The sequence below is a fragment of the Orycteropus afer genome, unplaced genomic scaffold, assembly GCF_000298275.1.
Source record: "Orycteropus afer afer isolate SDZICR_OR568_19922 unplaced genomic scaffold, OryAfe1.0 scaffold00023, whole genome shotgun sequence".
Taxonomy (NCBI): Eukaryota; Metazoa; Chordata; class Mammalia; order Tubulidentata; family Orycteropodidae; genus Orycteropus; species Orycteropus afer.
Genome location: NW_006921610.1, coordinates 10,844,327 through 10,863,062, shown reverse-complemented (window position 1 = coordinate 10,863,062; position 18,736 = coordinate 10,844,327). Strand labels below are relative to the sequence as shown.

The window sequence follows — 18,736 nt, the reverse complement described above, 5'->3', positions numbered from 1 at the left end:
GAATGCCCATGATCACTTTCCCAGCTTAAGAAATAAAAGTATATAGAGATGAAGCCCTCCTTCTCTGACAAGATTCTCTACTCTTTCCATACAAACAACCTTGTATGTGGTGCTATTACTAGGTATGTCTTTAAACTTTGACTATATACGTATATATTCCCAGATAATATGCCAAAGTTTAAAATTTTATGTATTATACTTCTGCAACATTTTTCACTAAACATCGATTATGAAAATTTATCCATATTGGTATGTCAATTCCAGTATATTCATATCTTGCTACCATACTGCTTTATATACACCCACAATTTAATTATTTGTTCCCCTGTGGATATATATGCCATTTCCTTTTTTGCAATTATAAACAAGGCTGCAATAAACAATCCTGACATGTCTCCTTTAGTATCTTAAGTTTCTCTAGTTATCTCATTTACCAAACTGTTCTCTAAAGTGCTTATAGATATTTACACTCTCAGCAGCAATAAATTTTAATACTCACAAACACCGCTGTTATCAGACATATCTTTTGATACCTACCAGACTGGCCGGAAAAAAAAAAAATTTAATAGGCCATGTGGGGTTTCCATTTTGGTATAGACTGCCTGCTCATATGTTCAGTTTTTTCCTTTATTGAATGTCTCTGTCTTATTGTAGAAGCTCTTTATGTATTACAGATAGCGTTGATGATTATATGCATTGCTCATACCTCTTCCAGTCAAGTGTTTTTACTTTTCTAAAGTGTCTTTTTGTGTATATGTTAAAAAACTCAATGCCATTAAGTTTTCCATATTTTATGATTTGTTTAAAAAAATCTTCTTATCCCAAAATCACAAATATATTTTCTTCTAAAATTTTTAAAATTTCCTTTTGCATATTTAGATCTATCTACCTGGAATTTAATTTTAGATATACAGTGTGATTTATTTTTTTTCTGTAATTCCTGATTATTTTTGTTGAGTATTACTCAAACTGTATAATAATCTCAATCAAGTTTATTTTCTTCCTCTCTATAGTATCTACCACCTTGCACAAATTCTTACTAAACATGAAAAATCAAAACAAAAACCAAGCCATTACCTAGCACTAAAAATTTAATAGAAAGACTGACAATGTTGGAAATGTTGAGGCAGAGAGATTTTCCCACAATTATGGGAGGTGTGTGTGCATATATATGTATGTATGTACATGTGTATGTACGTGTATGTGTGTAGAGGGAGCTCTGGTGATGCAATGCCTAAGGCATTTGACTGCTAACTAGAAGGCTGGTGGTTCAAACCCACCAGCTACTCCTCAGAAGAAGATTGGGCAATCTACTTCTGTAGTGTTACTGCCTTGGAAACCCAAGAAGGGGTCGCTTTGAGTTAGATCTGACTTGACAGCAGCGAGTTTGGTTTTTATATATGTATAGATGTATGTGTATATATAACATGTATTATATATAATATACATAATCATATACATAATAAGAATACAGATAGTAACCAGGAGCTATATATACGGACACAGAAACACATAATTACATCTATATACATAGTAAATCGCATATATATGTAACATATAACAAATTATGGATAACATTGAGAAGAATGGGAATTCTAGAACACTTATTGTGCTCATGAGGAAACTGTACATAGACAAAGCATTCATTACAGGAGAACAAGGGAATACTGCATGCTTTAAATCAGGAAAGGTATGCAACAGGGTTGTATCCTTTCACCATATTTATATGCTGAGCAAATAACTGGAGAAACTGGACTACATGAAGAAGAATGAGACATCAGGATTGGAAGAAAATTCATTAAGAATCGCAATATGCAGATGAGACAACCTTGCTTGCTGAAAGTGAAGTAGACCTGAAGCACTTACTGATGAAGATCAAAGACTCCAGCATTCAGAATGGATTACACCTCAACATAAAGAAAATAATCCTCACAAATGGACCAATAACTGGAGAAAAGAATGAAGCTGTCAATGACACTTTTCAGACTAAAGGGTGCCTGACCCAAACCATTGTTTCTTTAACAGCTCATACACATGTGACAGCTTAACAATGAGTAAGGCAAACCAAAGAAGAACTGATGCATTTGTTCATGGTGTTGGGGAACAATAATGAATATACTATGGAATGTCCCAAGAATGAATAAATCTGTCCTGGAGGAAGTACAGCCACAATGCTCCTTAGACACAAGAATGGTTACACTTTGTCTCTCATACTGTGGCTGTGTTATCAGGAGGGAGCAGTACTTGGAGAAGGATATCATGCTTGGTAAAGTAGAGGATCTGAGAAAAAGTGAAGATCCTCAACAAGACAGAATGACATAGTGGCTGCTGCAACAACGGGCTCAATCATTCCAATGATTATAAGGATGGCAGTGGACCAAGTAGTGTTTCATTCTATTGCACATAGGGTTGCTACATGTTGAAACTGACTCAACAGCACCTAGCAATAACAACAACACACACAGAGGAGCCCTGAGGTGCAGTGGTTAAAGTGCTCAGCTGCAGGGGCAAAAAAAGTCCATAATTCACACCAATCACCTGCTCTGCAGGAAAAAGATTTGACAATCTGCTTTTATAAGACAGCCTTGGAAACCCTATGTGAAAGTTCCACTCTGTCTTACAGGGTCGCTATGAGTCACAAGTGACCCAACAACAGTGGGATTATATGTATATAACAAATATATATATAGTTATTAGTTGCTGTTGAGTTGGCCCCTGGCTATTGACAAACCCATGTATTACAGAATAGTACTGCTCTATCATGTTTTCTTGGTGCAATCTTTATGGAACCATATCATTAAGCCTTGTTTCTGAGGACCCACTGGAAGGTTAAAAAAGCCTTTTGGTTAGCAGGTGATTAAAAATCACTTGTGCCACCCAGACTTCTTACATAGAGAGTAACCTCCTAAATACTAGAAACTAATGAAGTCAAAATTTGTTATGTAACTAAAAATCATACTAAAAAAATTTTTAGTCTCTAAATTCCTTCACAGCAAAGACAGCTGTTGCTGATAATAGAAGTATGTTTTGATTGAATGGAGAGAGATAAACTAATGAGAGGGAAAGTGTGTAAGGAGAAAAATACTCTAATACTTCCTCTGCAAAATAGGAATGGTGATGGCAAATCATGTCAAAAAATATAGCAGAACCATACAATAAAGCAAGTCTCAAGCTTTGAAGCCAGAGAGCCTTGGATTTGAGTTCTACATCTTACCATTTACTAGGCTGATCAAGATACTTATAACCTCAAGAAGCCTTTGTTTTTTCAAAGGGCAAAAGCACCTAAGGCCAAAAAAGAGATTGTACTGTAAAATTTAGACATAACATAGGTAAAGTCATTACTTGGCTCATGAAATTTAATAAATGGTAGCTATTATTACTGAAAGTGACCTTAAGAGATTATTCAGACCAAAACTATTTTCTTTTAAAAAGGTATTTTCTAGAAGTCAATAGCAGACTAATATCAAATACTCTTGGTGAAGGAAGTTCTTTAATTTTCAGAAAAATTAAATGCCTCCTCATTGATATCTTTAAGCTTAAAACATAATTATTTGATGAAAGACCATGACCAAGATTTATTCCAGGTACTCAAGGCTGGTTCACCATTTGAAAAGCAAACCCAGCAATCCACCAAAACAATAGCTTAAAGAAGAAAATTTTTGGAATAGCTGGTAAGATGGAGGAATAGGCAGACAAGCAACACAGACCCTCTTCAACAAAGAAAGGAAGAACCAATTGACAAAAGATACAGAAGATAATTCTGGAGCCCTGAGCCTTGAAAGTGCATTAGGCACTAGTGGAAAAACCTGAACGAAAACAGTGAGTACAGAGAAGGACGGAGCTGCAGACTGTCAGCTACTCTGATGGGACTAATAGCCTGATTATTTCCAAGTGGTGTTTGGACCTGAGAATCGACCTAAAGATCAGCCCTGGTGGCCTATGACTAGGAAGGAAAATAGCAAGGAGGGAGACAACCTGAACTGTTGACTTCCCACTGTCCAGAGGGCGCAGCCATTTTGGATATATAAAGTGACCAAGGGCGCAGCCATTTTGAATGTTTATGAGTGGCGGCCACTGTGGATATTTAAAGTGACATTTTGGATTTCAAAGTGACAGCATTTGATAACATTATCATTCAGATTCCAGGGATCTAAGAATAGGCTGTTTGCCAAAGTCAGCAGGGATATGCAAGAGGCTGACAACAGGAAAGGAGAGAGGTGATGAGTGTATAAGTGCGGTCAACTAGTGAATAGAGGAGCACAGCACGGTACCCTGCTTATGTAGATAACATACAAACAAAACAAAGAAAATGAAAATTGTGGGCAAGTCACTCCAACATACAATCACCAATTAAATTTAAACACAAAAATGTCACAATGCCTCAGGAGACAACAGAACATCACAGTGCATAAAAAGAAGCAAGATAAAGAAGGAGCAACAAGGGACCAGGATAGAGACCCAAAACATATCCCTGAGGAACAAGCAGCATTGGAACTTCTTTATTAGGTATTTGAAAGAATTATATTTAGGTATCTTCAATGAATTGAGAGACAGATCAAGGAAAACACTGGCAAAATTGAGGAAAATACAGAGAAAAGCCTACAACAATTTCAAAAGACAATACAAGAACAAAATGACAAAATAAATGAAAAATTAGAAATGATACAAAATCTACAGACAGAAATCCACATTAATACTAAATTTTCAGAAATAGATGAGATATTGAATGGGCAAAGGAGCAGAATTGAATCAATGGAAGACAGAATTAATGAGATTGAAGGCAAATATCTGAACACTTCTTTTGTTGTTGTTGTTATGTGCCATCAAGTTGGACCCGACTCATAGCGACCCCTCCTTGGGTTTCCAAGGCAGTATCACTACGGAAGTAGATTGCCCCATCTTTCTTCCGAGGAGTGGCTGGTGGGTTTGAACTGCCAGCCTTCTGGTTAGCAGTCAAGTGCCTTAGGCACTAAGCTACCAGAGCTTTGGAAGGCGATAAGTCAGAATAAAGATCAAAACAAAATGAAGAAAGCCTAAGGTTCATGTGGGATACCATCAAAAGGTATAACCTATATGTCATCGTAATTCCAGAAAAGGAAGAGACAAATAAAACCACAGAGAAAATTGTCGAAGATTTGTTGGAAGGAAATTTTCCTGGTATGATGAAAGATGAGAATATATCCATTCAGGAAGTCCAATGAACCCCAAACAGGATAGACCACAAAAGAAAATCACCAAGACATATCATCAAACTCACCAAAACCAAAGACAAAGAAAGAATCCTAAAAGCAGCACAGAAAAAAACGAAAATTTACCTACAAGGGGCAACCAATAAGACTAAGCTCAGATTTCTCGGCAAAAACCATGCAGGTGAGAAGAGAATGGGATGATATATATAAAACCCTGAAAGAGAAAAATTTCTAACCAAGAATTATGTATCCAGCAAAACTGTCCCTCAAATATGATGGACTTATTTCACACAGCATTATGTCCTCCAGGTTCATCCATATTATGCGGGTCGAACTCGACAGCACATAATAAAAACAACATACACTGCTGGTGGAACTGTGAAATAATACAACCATGGTGGAAAGCAGTATGATGATTCCTTAGAAAGCTGGAATTGGAGATACCATTTGAACCAATAATCCCTTGTTGTTGTTGTTATTTGCTGTCGAGTTAAACTAGAGTCAAATAAATAAATAATGAGAATATTATAGAACAAATGAGCAAATAAAACACTACTTCCTGATAGAAAACAGTATGTTGTTGTTATGTGCCATCGAGTCGGACCCGACTCATAGCGACCCCTCCTCCTTGGGTTGCCGAGGCAGTATCACTACGGAAGTAGATTGCCCCATCTTCTTTCCGAGGAGTGGCTGGTGGGTTTGAACCATCAGCCTTCTGGTTAGCAGTGCCTTAGGCACTATGCTACCGGAGTTCCCAACAATCCCATTAGTAGGTATATATCCTAGAGAGGTGAGACCAGGACAGGAACAGATATATGCACACTCCTGTTCATCACAGCACTATTTACAGTAGCAAAAAGATGGGGAAAACCTACATACCCATCAGTGGAAGAGTGGATGACCAAACTATGGTACATACACATAATGGAATGCTATACAGCACTAACGAATAATGTAGAGTCTGCAAAACACTGCATAATATGGATGAACCTGGAGGACATCATGCTGTGTGAAGTAAGTCCATCACAGAAGGACAGATACAGTATTAGTTCGTTGTTGTGGAGAGTCAAGGAAAGGTTTATATATGGAGGGAAACTTTGTTGGTTGCGAGGGGAGGGAACATTGAAAAAATAAATAAATAAAATGCATTGACCCATGTCACTTTAGTTTTGTGTATTTCACTGTATATAAATTATATTTCAATAAAATGCATTAAAAAAAATTCTATGGTCCTATCAATGATGCAGAACAGGCATTTGCAAAATCCAAGACCAATTCATGATACACTCTCAGTAAGCTAGGAATAAAGGAGAACTACCACAACTTGATAATGAGTATACATAAAAAATCTACAGCTAATAACATAATTAAAAGAGAAAGACTGCACAAAGTCCCTTAAGATCAGGAATAATGCAATGATGTTCACTACTTCCTTTCAATGCAATCCTGAAAGTTTTAGCCATTGTGATAAGATAAGAAAAATAAATAAAGATATACAGATTGGAAAGAAAGAAAGCTGTATTTGCAGATGAGATTGTATGCATAGAAAATGCAAAAGAATTTATAATTAAAAAAATGCTCCAAGCACTAATAAGTGAGTTCAGGAAGGTCACAGAATACAATTTCAACACATAAAAGTCTATCACATTTCTATATCCTAACAAGGAAGATGCAGAAACTGAAATTAAAAGCAAAGTACCATTTAAAATTGCTTCAAAGGAAATTAAGTACTTAGATACAAGCTTAAAACATGTATATAATGTGGTGGAAATTATAAAATGCTAATGAAAAAAAAATCTAAGAGCTAAAGAGAGACGTACAGTGTTTGTGGATTAGAGAGATTCACCAAAGCAAAGATGTTCATTCTCTCCAAATTTATCTGTAAGATTAATGCAAGTCCCATCAAAATATAATTATCAGGTGAAAGAAAGTGACAAAAGTAACACCAATACAAACCAGTAGCATGTGTAATGACCGCAGACTTTTGTTGACATTGAAATGCTTCTGTAATACTTCTCGTACATTTCTTTCTTCTGAGAGACACTAATGGGAGGGGGGGAGGGGAGAAACCAAAACAGAAAAAAAACACAGTTTAAAACCTAAGTATAACCTTGTGCCTCAATGGTTTGTGACCATCATAAGCCCCATATGATACTTCTTCATTATTAAATAGGTGTTGGTTTGAATTGTATAATACTAAAATCAAAGTCAAATTTACAGTCTACTTATTCTTGGGAGCTCCGGTAGCGTAGTGCCTAAGGCATCTGACTGCTAACCTGAAGGCTGGTGGTTCAAACCCACCAGCAATTCCCTGGAAAGAAGGTTGGGCAATCTACTTCCGTAGGGATACTGCCTTGGAAACCCAGGGAGGAGTTGTTATGAGTCGGATCCAACTCAATGGCAGGGAGTTTTTTTTTTTTTCCATTCATTTCTTATACCTTTATATTATTTCAACTATAAGGATAAACATACAGTCCTTGTTACCACATAATTTGTAGCCTAAATAGAGATGAACAAAATGCAGCACAAAACACTACAGAGAATGAAAGTTACTATACCTGGGGAAACAAGGTATTGTATGTACAATAACGATTAAAATGTATGAGTCAACAGGCAAAAAAGAAGAGAGAAGAACATTCCAATTAAAGGAAACAGCATAAGCAATGTAAGAAGATCATGGCCTATTGACAGAAGAAGAGTAGTCACGTACCCTTGGGTTTCAGTTCTTGGAAAAGAGACTGTATGGAGAGAAAGGGAAAAAACCCTAACTAGACACAACTGTAACTGTTCATACATGAGACAAAGATATTCTCAATTAATACAACAATGGCAAATAATTAAAACATGTATAAACCACATATCTGATGAAGAATCAACTAGTAGGAGGAGGGGAAGGAAGGACTTAGGGGAGAGGATGAAAGATGACACCAAGAGAGACAGAAAGGCCCAGGAAGAATGAAGTGTGAGATGTGCCCAAGAAGTGAACCTTGGATTATCAATATTTAAGAAGCAGATGGAAAAACAGCACGAGTAGAAGACTGAAAATGATACTGAAGACTAGAAGAAAATTAGTGATCTAGAAACCAATGGAAGGAAAATTTAAGAAGAAAATGGTGATTAACAGTGTAAACTACTTTGTAAAATTAAGATATAATTTCGTAAGAGTCTAAGGCTTTAGAAATCTGGAGATCCATTAGGGCCTTCTGAGAAAGTCGTATCTAAAAGAGCAAATTAATTGCTGTGAATTAAGACTGAATGAAAGGTGAGGAACACTTGGAATTGAAGATTAGATAAAAGGAGACTAAACTGAGAGTCAGCAGAGCCAAGAAACTCTTTTTAGGATGAAGAAGACTGACCTAATTTTTCAAAAAAAAAATCTGTCAGGATTAAGAATTCTTTTTCCTTGCTAGATAGAAAAAGAAAACAAAGCATTTCTTGTTTTTTAGACTTAGAACTGTTGTTGTTGTTGTTGTTATTTGCCGTCGAGTCGCCCCCGACTCATAGCGACCCCTCCTTGGGTTTCCGAGGCAGTATCACTACGGAAGTAGGATTGCCCAACCTTCCTTCCGAGGAGTGGCTGGTGGGTTTGAACCGCCAGCCTTCTGGTTAGCAGTCAAGTGCCTTAGGCACTATGCTACCAGAGTATGTATCCCTATTTCTTGTACTGTAGAAAGATCTAGATTCAGGAATTAGGATAAAATTTCATGCTCTCTGTAAATATATTATCCTAGTTTTGATTCCCACTCCCTTGGTATTTAGTCTTGTCTATTTTAAAGGATTTCGTGTAACAATACACGTTTTTTTCATCACAGAGTCAAATATCCTTTTAAATTAGGCAAGAAGAACATTAAATAATATACATGAAAACCTTTAGCAGAAAAACAAAATTTAGCTCTTCATAGTTTTCAGTATGGAGTAAATTTTAGTATGTCACTAAATACCACAGGTAAACTACAGTCTTGGTTCCTTTATCTTTGACTCTTACCAAGATATTTTTTTCTATAAGAATTCCTTTAGTTTTAAAAACAGTATTTGGCTTTCTTTTACATGATGACGCTTCAAAGGGTTAATCTTCTACACTATACCTTCCTGCTTACCTCTGTATTTTTAGTGGTCTGACTCCAATTCCCCTTCTTTCTGAAAGCTATCACCCTTCTTGCTTCCATAATTATTTAATCTGCTTAAAAACAAAACAAAAAACCCTCTAAAATCTCTGTAGGTGGATCTTTTTTTAAAAAAAAAAAACAAACCTGTCTAAATGCTCTCCTTACATTTTTAATTCCACCTTGATTCAAACACTATAAATGATTTATGGAAGTAGATTGCCCTATATCTTCTTTCTGTGGAGCACCTGGAGGGTCTGAACCACCAACTTTCTGGTTAGCAATCAAATGCCTTAGGCACTGTGCCACCAGAGATCCTTAGGATAAGGTTAAACAAAAACCAAACTCACTGCCATCGAGTTGGATCTGACTCATAGCGACCCCTCCTTGGGTTTCCAAGGCAGCATCACTACAGAATGGGACTGTCCAACCTTCCTTCCGAGGAGTGGCTGGTCGGTTTGAACCTGCCTGCCTTCTGGTTAGCTGTCAAAATGCCAAAGTTAGGATGCCTATTAAGTTAAACTATAATAATAGTCACTGAAGATACAAGATTTTGAGTTTTGCCACATTATTGAATTCCGTATCATTCTAGATTGAGAGGACTCTTATATGTATTTGGTTAGTGTTCTCTTCACAGATTCTAAGCATAATGTTATAGGATTACACTGGTACCTCAAGATTCATATCCCAGAGAGTACTTACTGCCAACCATATACTTATTAGCTCTCCTAGTATCATCCTGCTAACCATTTTTGTTTTCTGTTAACTAAGCAGGGAATTACAGACTACTAGTAAACCTTTCTTGAATTTAGATATAGTAATTTGGGGTATCCTCTGTGGAGAATTAGCTATGATCTTTTCAGAGGATCTCTTTTCTTCAGAGTTTTATATTGCCAAGCTGAGCTCAGCAGAGTACTATTTAATCATTCGATTCACTTGGGGTAGGGCTAAAACAAACATTTAAGTTAGGCAAGATGTCCAAGTTCAACCCTGTCCTAAAGATCTTTTTTCTCCCCAGAGAATGTGAGATATTTTCTTGATGAGATTCCATAGATGATTTTTTATCTACACCACTGCTTTTGATTTAACCTTGCAATTAAAACAATTTGCAGGATAATCAGCACTAAATGAAAAGATAGCTCCTTCAACTCTGCCTCCCCCTCCCCAATCATGGCCTCTGGCCTTGGTGCTGACACACTTTTTTATTAGCATAGGAAAGGGAGGTGGCACAAGATGATTGAGAAAAAGAAAACTGAAACTAAGAGATACAAACCCCAATGGTGCTAGTTCTACCTTATGAAACAAAACTGTGAGACAGTTAAAAAGATGACAGGACAACACTCACATCTGTTCCTACCACTTACCCCTTCCTAAATTTGGGATATAGAGTCTGCAAAAAAATCCCAGAAAACCAAGGGTTGGCCATCTTAGTACCACATGGTGACCAATTTCTGAGTCATCTAAAATCATTCTTCCAGTAACTCCTTTCATCTCTGTTCTTTACATTCAAAATTCAACATAAGTGGGAAGAAGAAAAGATGGATAATGGCACAGGGCAATTTGGGCTATGCAGTCATCTTAGGAAAAATTACAGCAAGATGGAAATAATAAAATCCTTGGGACAATATAAAATATAAATACTATAAAAGATTGGCCTGAATCTCCAAAGGAGGCAGAAACACACATTGTTTGAACAAGACATTCAGTTTAGGTGCTGAAAGTGAAAATCTACAAAGAACTGAAAAATGGACACAGAGGCTGAGTATATGGTTCCCACTCCAGATCTAGGTAAGAAGAAACAATCTGGGAGCAACTATAAAGAAAGTATTCCTATAGAATGGAACCCTACCATTAGTATTAGAAAAAACTTATCTCATCTAATTGAAATAAATGAGTCCCAGGAAAGAGTAATTTGGGGAGGTGGGTGACAGAATGCACATCTAAATATCTTGGCACAGTATCTGAAATTTAAAGTCAGTCATTTATACAACGATGCACAGTTAAAGTAGGAAAAACAATAGAGAATCATCAGTCAAAGCAAAGCGAAAACACAACACAAAGAATAGTATGTAAGTTTTGAACTCTGTAAAAACACAATAAACTTAGTATGTATAAACTCACTGCCGTCGAGTCAGATCACACTCACAGTGACCCCTCCTTAGGTTTCTGAGGCGGTATCACTACAGAAGTAGATTGCCCAATCTTCCTTCCGAGGAGTGGCTGGTGGGTCTGAACCACCAGCCTTAAGGTTAGTAGTCAAATGCCTCAGGCACTATGCTACCAGAGCTCCATTTAGTATGAATATGAGCTCTAAAATGCTAAATAACAAACAAATAATTACTCTTTAGTAAAAGGAGGGAGGATAGACATGAATATAAGAGAATTTTGACTATTTGCTACATATTCCTCTGCACTAAATTTTATTTAATGAACTTTTGTGATTTTGTTTTTAAAAAGAATGAAACGTGTGTAGATCAGTTCTTTAATATATATACTCCATAATCAAAATAAGAATTCGTAAAGAGGAAAATGCAAAATTCTTACATTGAATTTCTTATTGATGTTTAAGACTTTATAATCTATTATTATTTCTTTAACATAAAACAATCTGTTTTTCAGAGCTAGTCAATCAACTCTGTACCATTAATATAATTATTTAAAGCTAATCACCTTCACTCTTAGTATTTAATATACAGAGTAATTTTTTCTAATTCTTTCAAGACTAAATTGGTTTGCATGGAAACTGTATTTTTTTAAAGATTCTATCAAGTGGGAGTTTTTCCAGTAACGTTTTTCAATTATGTGATCAAACTCTGTCTCTCACTCAGTTACTCACACATCCCTTCCTACCAACTGAAACTTCTTGTCAGCATAAGATAAACTCGTGTTAGTATGCTGAGTTGATAACAACAAAGCTTGAACAAATGAGGCTGTTCAGTTTAATTGTAGATAAATCTATAGAATCCACAGGCATAGTAAATCTTTAAAACACCATGTGAACATGCATTTGTATATAAAATCCTCAGGAGTCCAGGAAGTCTAAGTTGGGATTTGGCTAATGTAAATAATATAACCAGAGGTAAAACAGCCCTGGCTGCCTTTTAAAAAACCAACAATATCAAAGCTGAAGGTTGTTTTATGAGAATTAGGGGGAAAAAAAATCCACATAGGATAGGCAGGAGCCAATAAAATTAATGGATTGCTAAATTTGTAAAATACAGAAAGCAAATTTTTATCATGGAAATTTATTTAACAAAATCACCCAAAATATAAACCAGATTGAAAACAAACAAAAAACACAAAAGCCTTGTTACAGTTAAGTTTAACTGATCTACTGACATCAGTCCCAAAGCCTAACTCTGAAATTCTAAGGGAAATTTGAGATAAGAAATTTTAACTGTCTTTTTAACACAACATACACACACACATACACCCCCACACTGCATTATTACAGTTTCATGCCAGAGTAACATTAGAAGCTTTGTGAAAATTTTAATTGCTTCCAAATGGTATAGTAAGACACATAAATTACATGAATTATTGCCTTTGTTCCAAGTTACCTGAATATTCTCATTCCACTTCTCAGCAAAAAGCTTGTCTGGAAATTCTGCAGGTAGAGATAATTGTTCTTTAAATATTTTAAGATACTGTGGAAAGCTAAATGAATTCATTAAGTGTATCTGCCGGTGGGAAAATCTTGACTTCACTCTTTTTTCTAAGAGTTCCAAAATATCCTTAAAAACAAACAGAAACTCCTATAAGATGCATGTTATAAAACATTACACCAGCATTAGAAATATAAATTTTTAAACTATCACCATGATTAGTAATGTTTATTCTATAATACATACTTAACAAGAAGAACTAGAGTGTCCAAACCTACTTAACAAGAAGAACTAGAGTGTCCTCATTACCACTATTGAACATTCTAATCAGGGACATGATAGATGGATTCTGATAGAAAATGAGAAAGATGTAAGAGAACATCCAAATTCTTCAAGAATCTTCACACAGTGGACCTATTAAGGTTTGAGGAGTCCTTGAGACCACGGTGTTATTCCTTAAAGTTTGAAATGAAATTCTCTCCTGAAGTCACCTTTAAACCAAGATAACATTTAGCTCAAATGACTAAAGATGGTCATTCTTGAGTATTGCACTCTTTTCAAAAAACTATCTGTATGTGATCAAATGGGCAAGAGCTATTCTATGGGAGAGAAGAAGACTGAGGGACAAGGAGTTTAAGTCAAAGTGAGTGAAACAACCAGAATAGAAAAAACAAGAATGCTGACATAATGTGAAGAAAGTAACCGACGCCACTGATTATTATGTCTGGAAACTAATGAACGGGACAGATTTTGCTGCGTATAGTTTCACCAAAAATAAGATAAAATATTAATATAAAAGAAAACCAATTTTATGCAAACTACTTTTAAAAAATCTATTCTAGGCATTTGCAAGGCCTTGCAACGCCACACTTCTTTCCTACTATGTTATCCTCAGCTGATCTGTAATATTCTAAGGCTTAGACTTATTGATGAAAATTTTGTGAATATTTAATATAAGCTAAGACCTGTGAAAGCCAGAACTTACGCAAGGCAGAAACGTGTCAGAAAAGAAAAATGCAAATATCTTCCATTAAAATGAGTAACAGAAAAGTGTTAAAACTGTATTGAAAACAAAACGTGAAACCTGGAAAAATAAGGTAGTCTTGTGGCTCTCACAGGTTGATATATATCAAGAGTTTTAATAAAGTATTTCATACATATTATAAAAAATTTAGATTCAAAAATTAATAAAATGCAGTACTTATTCATGAAAAATTAAATATTATCTTCACTGCTCTATATAACAAAGACTCAAAATCAGCACATATAATGGGGCTAAGTTTGGTCATAAATTTAAACTGAAGCCCTCTGAGCAGAAGGAACCCATTCTTCACTTAACAAAACCAAGTTGTGAAATGAAAATGGAGATGATTGTATCACATTGCAAAATGGATGACAATCATACATCATTCCATAATTGCCAAATGATACCATTACACAACTGCCAAACCAGTGAGAATCAAGACCTAATCAAGTTGACACAGCCTTAACCTTCATAGTCAGTGTTACTCTTGCTGACCATCTTGGAATTCATTACTGCCATACATACGTCGTTAATAGATAAAAATAGTCAGATAGTAGACTATTTAGTATCATAAATGCAAAATGTCGGATAACAAGGTGGTTGATAAGTGAGGAGTAGAAGTATGGAAAAGGAAGCTAGAAGAACACAGTACAGGTGATTTATTCTATCTTTGGGCTTGTTTTATATTGATATATTTTAAGCTTGTATTTGTGCTGTTTTGCTTTAAGAAAATGGAAACAACTTGACTATCTAATAACATCAAAAAGCAAAGATAACTAAGGCACAATGCCAAATGTGCCAACATGTGTAGTAGTTTGCAAGGACATAAAAAGTTTTCCTTTATGTAGGAAATGATTTCACAAAGCTGATATGCATTAAAACTGTCCCAGATACCAAAAGTACATTAGGCTAAATTGTCTTCTGAAATCATATAGGTAGACATGAATTATATTTAACAGTGAATTTGAGAAATCTTACAAAAGAAGTAACAGAATTACTATGACCCAGTAATTCTACTTTTAGGCGAATACCCAAGTGAAATGAAAACATGTCCACAAAAACTTTTATAATAATATTCAAAGTAGCACTATTCATAATGGTTAACAAACACAGTAAATTCAAACCCATCAACTGATGAACGGATATATAAAATGTGGCATATCCAAACAACGGAATATTATTCAGCAATAAAAAGGAAAAAAGTAGTGATTATAGTCTACAAAATGGATGGATCTGAAAAACATCATCTAAGTGAAAGAAGCCAGTTAGAAAAGACCATGAGAAGAGTTCTGGTAAGATGGTGGAATAGGCAGAAAAACTACACAGATCCTCTTCCACAAAGAAAAGGGGAACCAATTAACACAGATAGAAAAGATAATCCTGGACCCCTGAGCTTTGAAAGGAAGGATACAGAAGTGGACTGAATTCTAACTAATGGAAGAATTTGTATGAAAAAAACAAAAAAGGAGACATATGGAGCTGCAGTATGGCAGTGATCATGATGGCACAGACAGCTTGGATATTGTCGAGTGGTGGTAGGACCTAAGAATTAACCAAAAAATCAGCGCTGCTAGTCAGGGACTGCATGGAGGACTGCTCTGGTGGCTGGTGAAGAAAAGGGGAAGCAATGAAGACAAAGGCACTGCTGAGCTGGCCTTTTGCCAGCTGTGGACTTTTGCCTGTCTGGAAGGTGCAGCCATTTTGAATGTTTACAAGCAGTTTCACCATTCTGGACATTTAAAGTGACATCGTTCTCCTCGATTCCAGGGACTTAAGAACAGGCTTCACTTGTCAGAACCAGAAGAACATTCTGGACACCAACAACTGGAAAGGTTCAACATTCCCCTGGTTAACTCTTATATACCATGCCCTCTTGGTGAACAGATGTGGGGCCATCCCTCACTCCCACCCACCTTCTAGGCTGGCAGGAATTCCATCCCAGTCTGTGTGCTCAGAGCCTGGGAATACTGTCCCCCCATGATTTTTTTTTTTCAGTTTCTTTTTGTCTGTTTTAAACTAGTACTATTATTATTACTTTTGCCCTTTTAATTGTTATTCTTTATTTTTCCCTTCCTAGGTTCTAGTTTTCAGCTTCTACTCTTTTCCTGGTTCTTGGTTCCAATTTTTTTTTTTCCTTCTCAAGGTTAACCCCATTCCTTATTTTGCTTTGCATTTTCCCACTTTTGTCATAATTATTTTTCTACTCTACCTTTTTACTCTTTTTGCCCTCTCACAAGATATTGCGAGGTATTTTCTTTTTTGGTTATTGTTCCTGTGTGATTACACAGTGTGTTTTTTTGTCCATTTGCTTTCACTTTTTTGATGGTTATTCAATAGTTATTTTTGTCTAATTGAGTGGGAAACAGCCACAATCCCCATATGACACAACTACACACACACCTCCTGCAGCTTCACTTACTGAGAGCCACAACTTCCTTATCCACCAACTGGTCAACGATAAACAACCACCAAGAAAGCCTGACTCACTCTTAACTGCTCTTCAAAAGGAGTTAACAGAGATCTAAACAAAATGACGTCACAATGTCTCGGAGACAACAGACCTTCAGAGTGCACAAAAAGAAGCAAGATAAAGTGGTAGAAACAAGGGGGCAGGATAAAGACCCAGAACACATCCCTGAGGAAGTAGTAGCATTGGAACTCTATGATAAGGCATTCGAGAGAATTATATTTAGGTATCTTCAAAGGACTGAGAGACAGATCAAGGAAAATACTGACAAAATTAAGGAAAACACAGACAAAACCCTAGAAGAATTTTGGAAGAAAATACAAGAACAAAATGATAAAATAAATGAAAAATTAGAAATGATTCTAAATCTACAGATAGAAATCCAGAAGATTAATACTAAATTGTCAGAAATAGATAAATAGATAACACGTTGGAAGGGCAAAGGAATAGAATTGATGGAACGGAAGAGAGAATTAATGAGATTGAAGACAAATACCTGAATACTTCTTTGGAAAGGGATCAATCAGAAAAAAGATCAAATCAAAATGAAGAAAGCCTAAGGTTCATATGGGATACCAACAAAAGGAATAACCTAAGTGTCACTGGAATTCCAGAACAAGAAGAGAATAATAAAACCACTGAGATAACTGAACAAGATTTGTTGAACTCCTCTGATATGATGAAAGAGGAGAATATATCCATTCAGGAAGTGCAACGAACAGGACAGACCCCAGAAGAAAATCACCAAGACATATCTCATCGAACTCATCAAAACCAAAGACAGAAAAAGAATCCTGAAAGGAGCATGGGAAAAACAAAAAGTTATTTACAAAGGACAACCATTAAGAAAAAAAAAAAAAAAAGGACAACCATTAAGAGTAAGCTCCAATTTCTCAGCAGAAACCATGCAAGCAAGAAGGCATGTGATAGTATATATAAAATTGTGAAAGAGAAAAATTTTCAACTAAGAATTATATACCCAGCAAAACTGTCCCTCAAATATGAGGGTGAAACTAGATTTCCAGATTAAGCAGAAACTAAGGGGATTTGTTAAAACCAGATCAACCTTACAAGAGATACTAAAGGGAGTCCTTTGAACAGAGAACCAAAAATAGCAAACAACAACCAACCATATCACGAGATGATATAACCCAGAAACCACAGCTATAGACATAGCCAAAGTAAAATAAGCTTACAAGATTGTAAATAGGGAAACAGAGACTTCAACTGGCAAATGAGGTCAACTGCAAACCAAAAAGAGGGCTAATACTGTGTAGTTACAGAACTTCTAAATGGTGAGAAGTCAAGAGAGTTGCAAGATAGAACGGATCATTCCAAACTCAGGGACAAAATTATAAATCACAGGGTAACGTCAAAGAAAAATGATAAACCTTCACATCACAATAAAAAAGGGGACAAGCACAAATATTCAGCAACTACTTATACAATAGCAACAACGGAAATGATAACACAAGTCATAAACATAATGAGCTCAGCACAGAAAATATGGAACAAAGAAACCAGGGACACCATTAAAAAACACATAAAATGACATCAACCAATTCATACTTGTTGGTAATTACACTGAATGTTAATGAATTAAATGCAGCACTCAAGAGACAGAGAGCTGCAGATTGGCTAAGAAAACAAAACTGATCAATATGCTTCCTACAAGAGACACACCATAGAGACAAAGACAAAAATAGACTAAAATCAAACGCCGGAAAAAGATATATCAAGCAAATGGCAACTGTAAAAGAGGAGGAGTGACAATATTAATTTCTGATCATATTAACTTTAGACAAAAACCACCATATGAGACAAGGAAGGACATTACATAATGATTAAAGGATCAACTGAACATGAAGATATAAAAATAACAAATACCTATGGACCCAATGAAAGAGCACCAAAATTCATAAATCAGATTTCAAAAGAGTTGAAAAGGCAAATAAATGACTCCACAGTCATAGCAGAAGACTTTAATACACCACTTTCAATGAAAGATAGAACAACTGGAAAGAAACTCAACAAAGATGCAGAAGAGCTAAACAATAAAATCCACCAACTTGACCCTATAGACATATACACAGCACTTCACCCAACAGCAGCACAATATACATTCTTTTTCAGTGAACATGGAACATTTCTGCAGTGAATTGCTTGATGTGGTCCTTCTAGCCATTGTCCTCCATTCTGTGAAGTTTTGTAAATCCCATTATCCATGCCTATTTGGGGTGGTGTGGTAGTTAAAGTCAGGTATCAACCTGGCTGGGCAGCTGGTAGTAGTCATTCCCTATAATGACCGGTAATCGACTCTGTGATGGGATTTAGGTTAATTCTGTTGG

The 18,736-nt window shown here is 35.9% G+C and overlaps 1 protein-coding gene across 1 annotated transcript in view; it reads right to left on the bottom strand.

The window, feature by feature from the left end:
* ORC4 (origin recognition complex subunit 4) overlaps window positions 1–18,736 on the bottom strand; it is a 70,389-nt gene that overhangs the window by 20,896 nt on the left and 30,757 nt on the right. The window contains exons 8-9 of the mRNA XM_007934945.2: window positions 12,853–13,026; window positions 7,146–7,232 (exon numbers count right to left, since the gene is read on the bottom strand). Coding sequence (XP_007933136.1) covers window positions 7,146–7,232; window positions 12,853–13,026 — 261 coding nt within the window. The remainder of the gene's footprint in view (window positions 1–7,145; window positions 7,233–12,852; window positions 13,027–18,736) is intronic.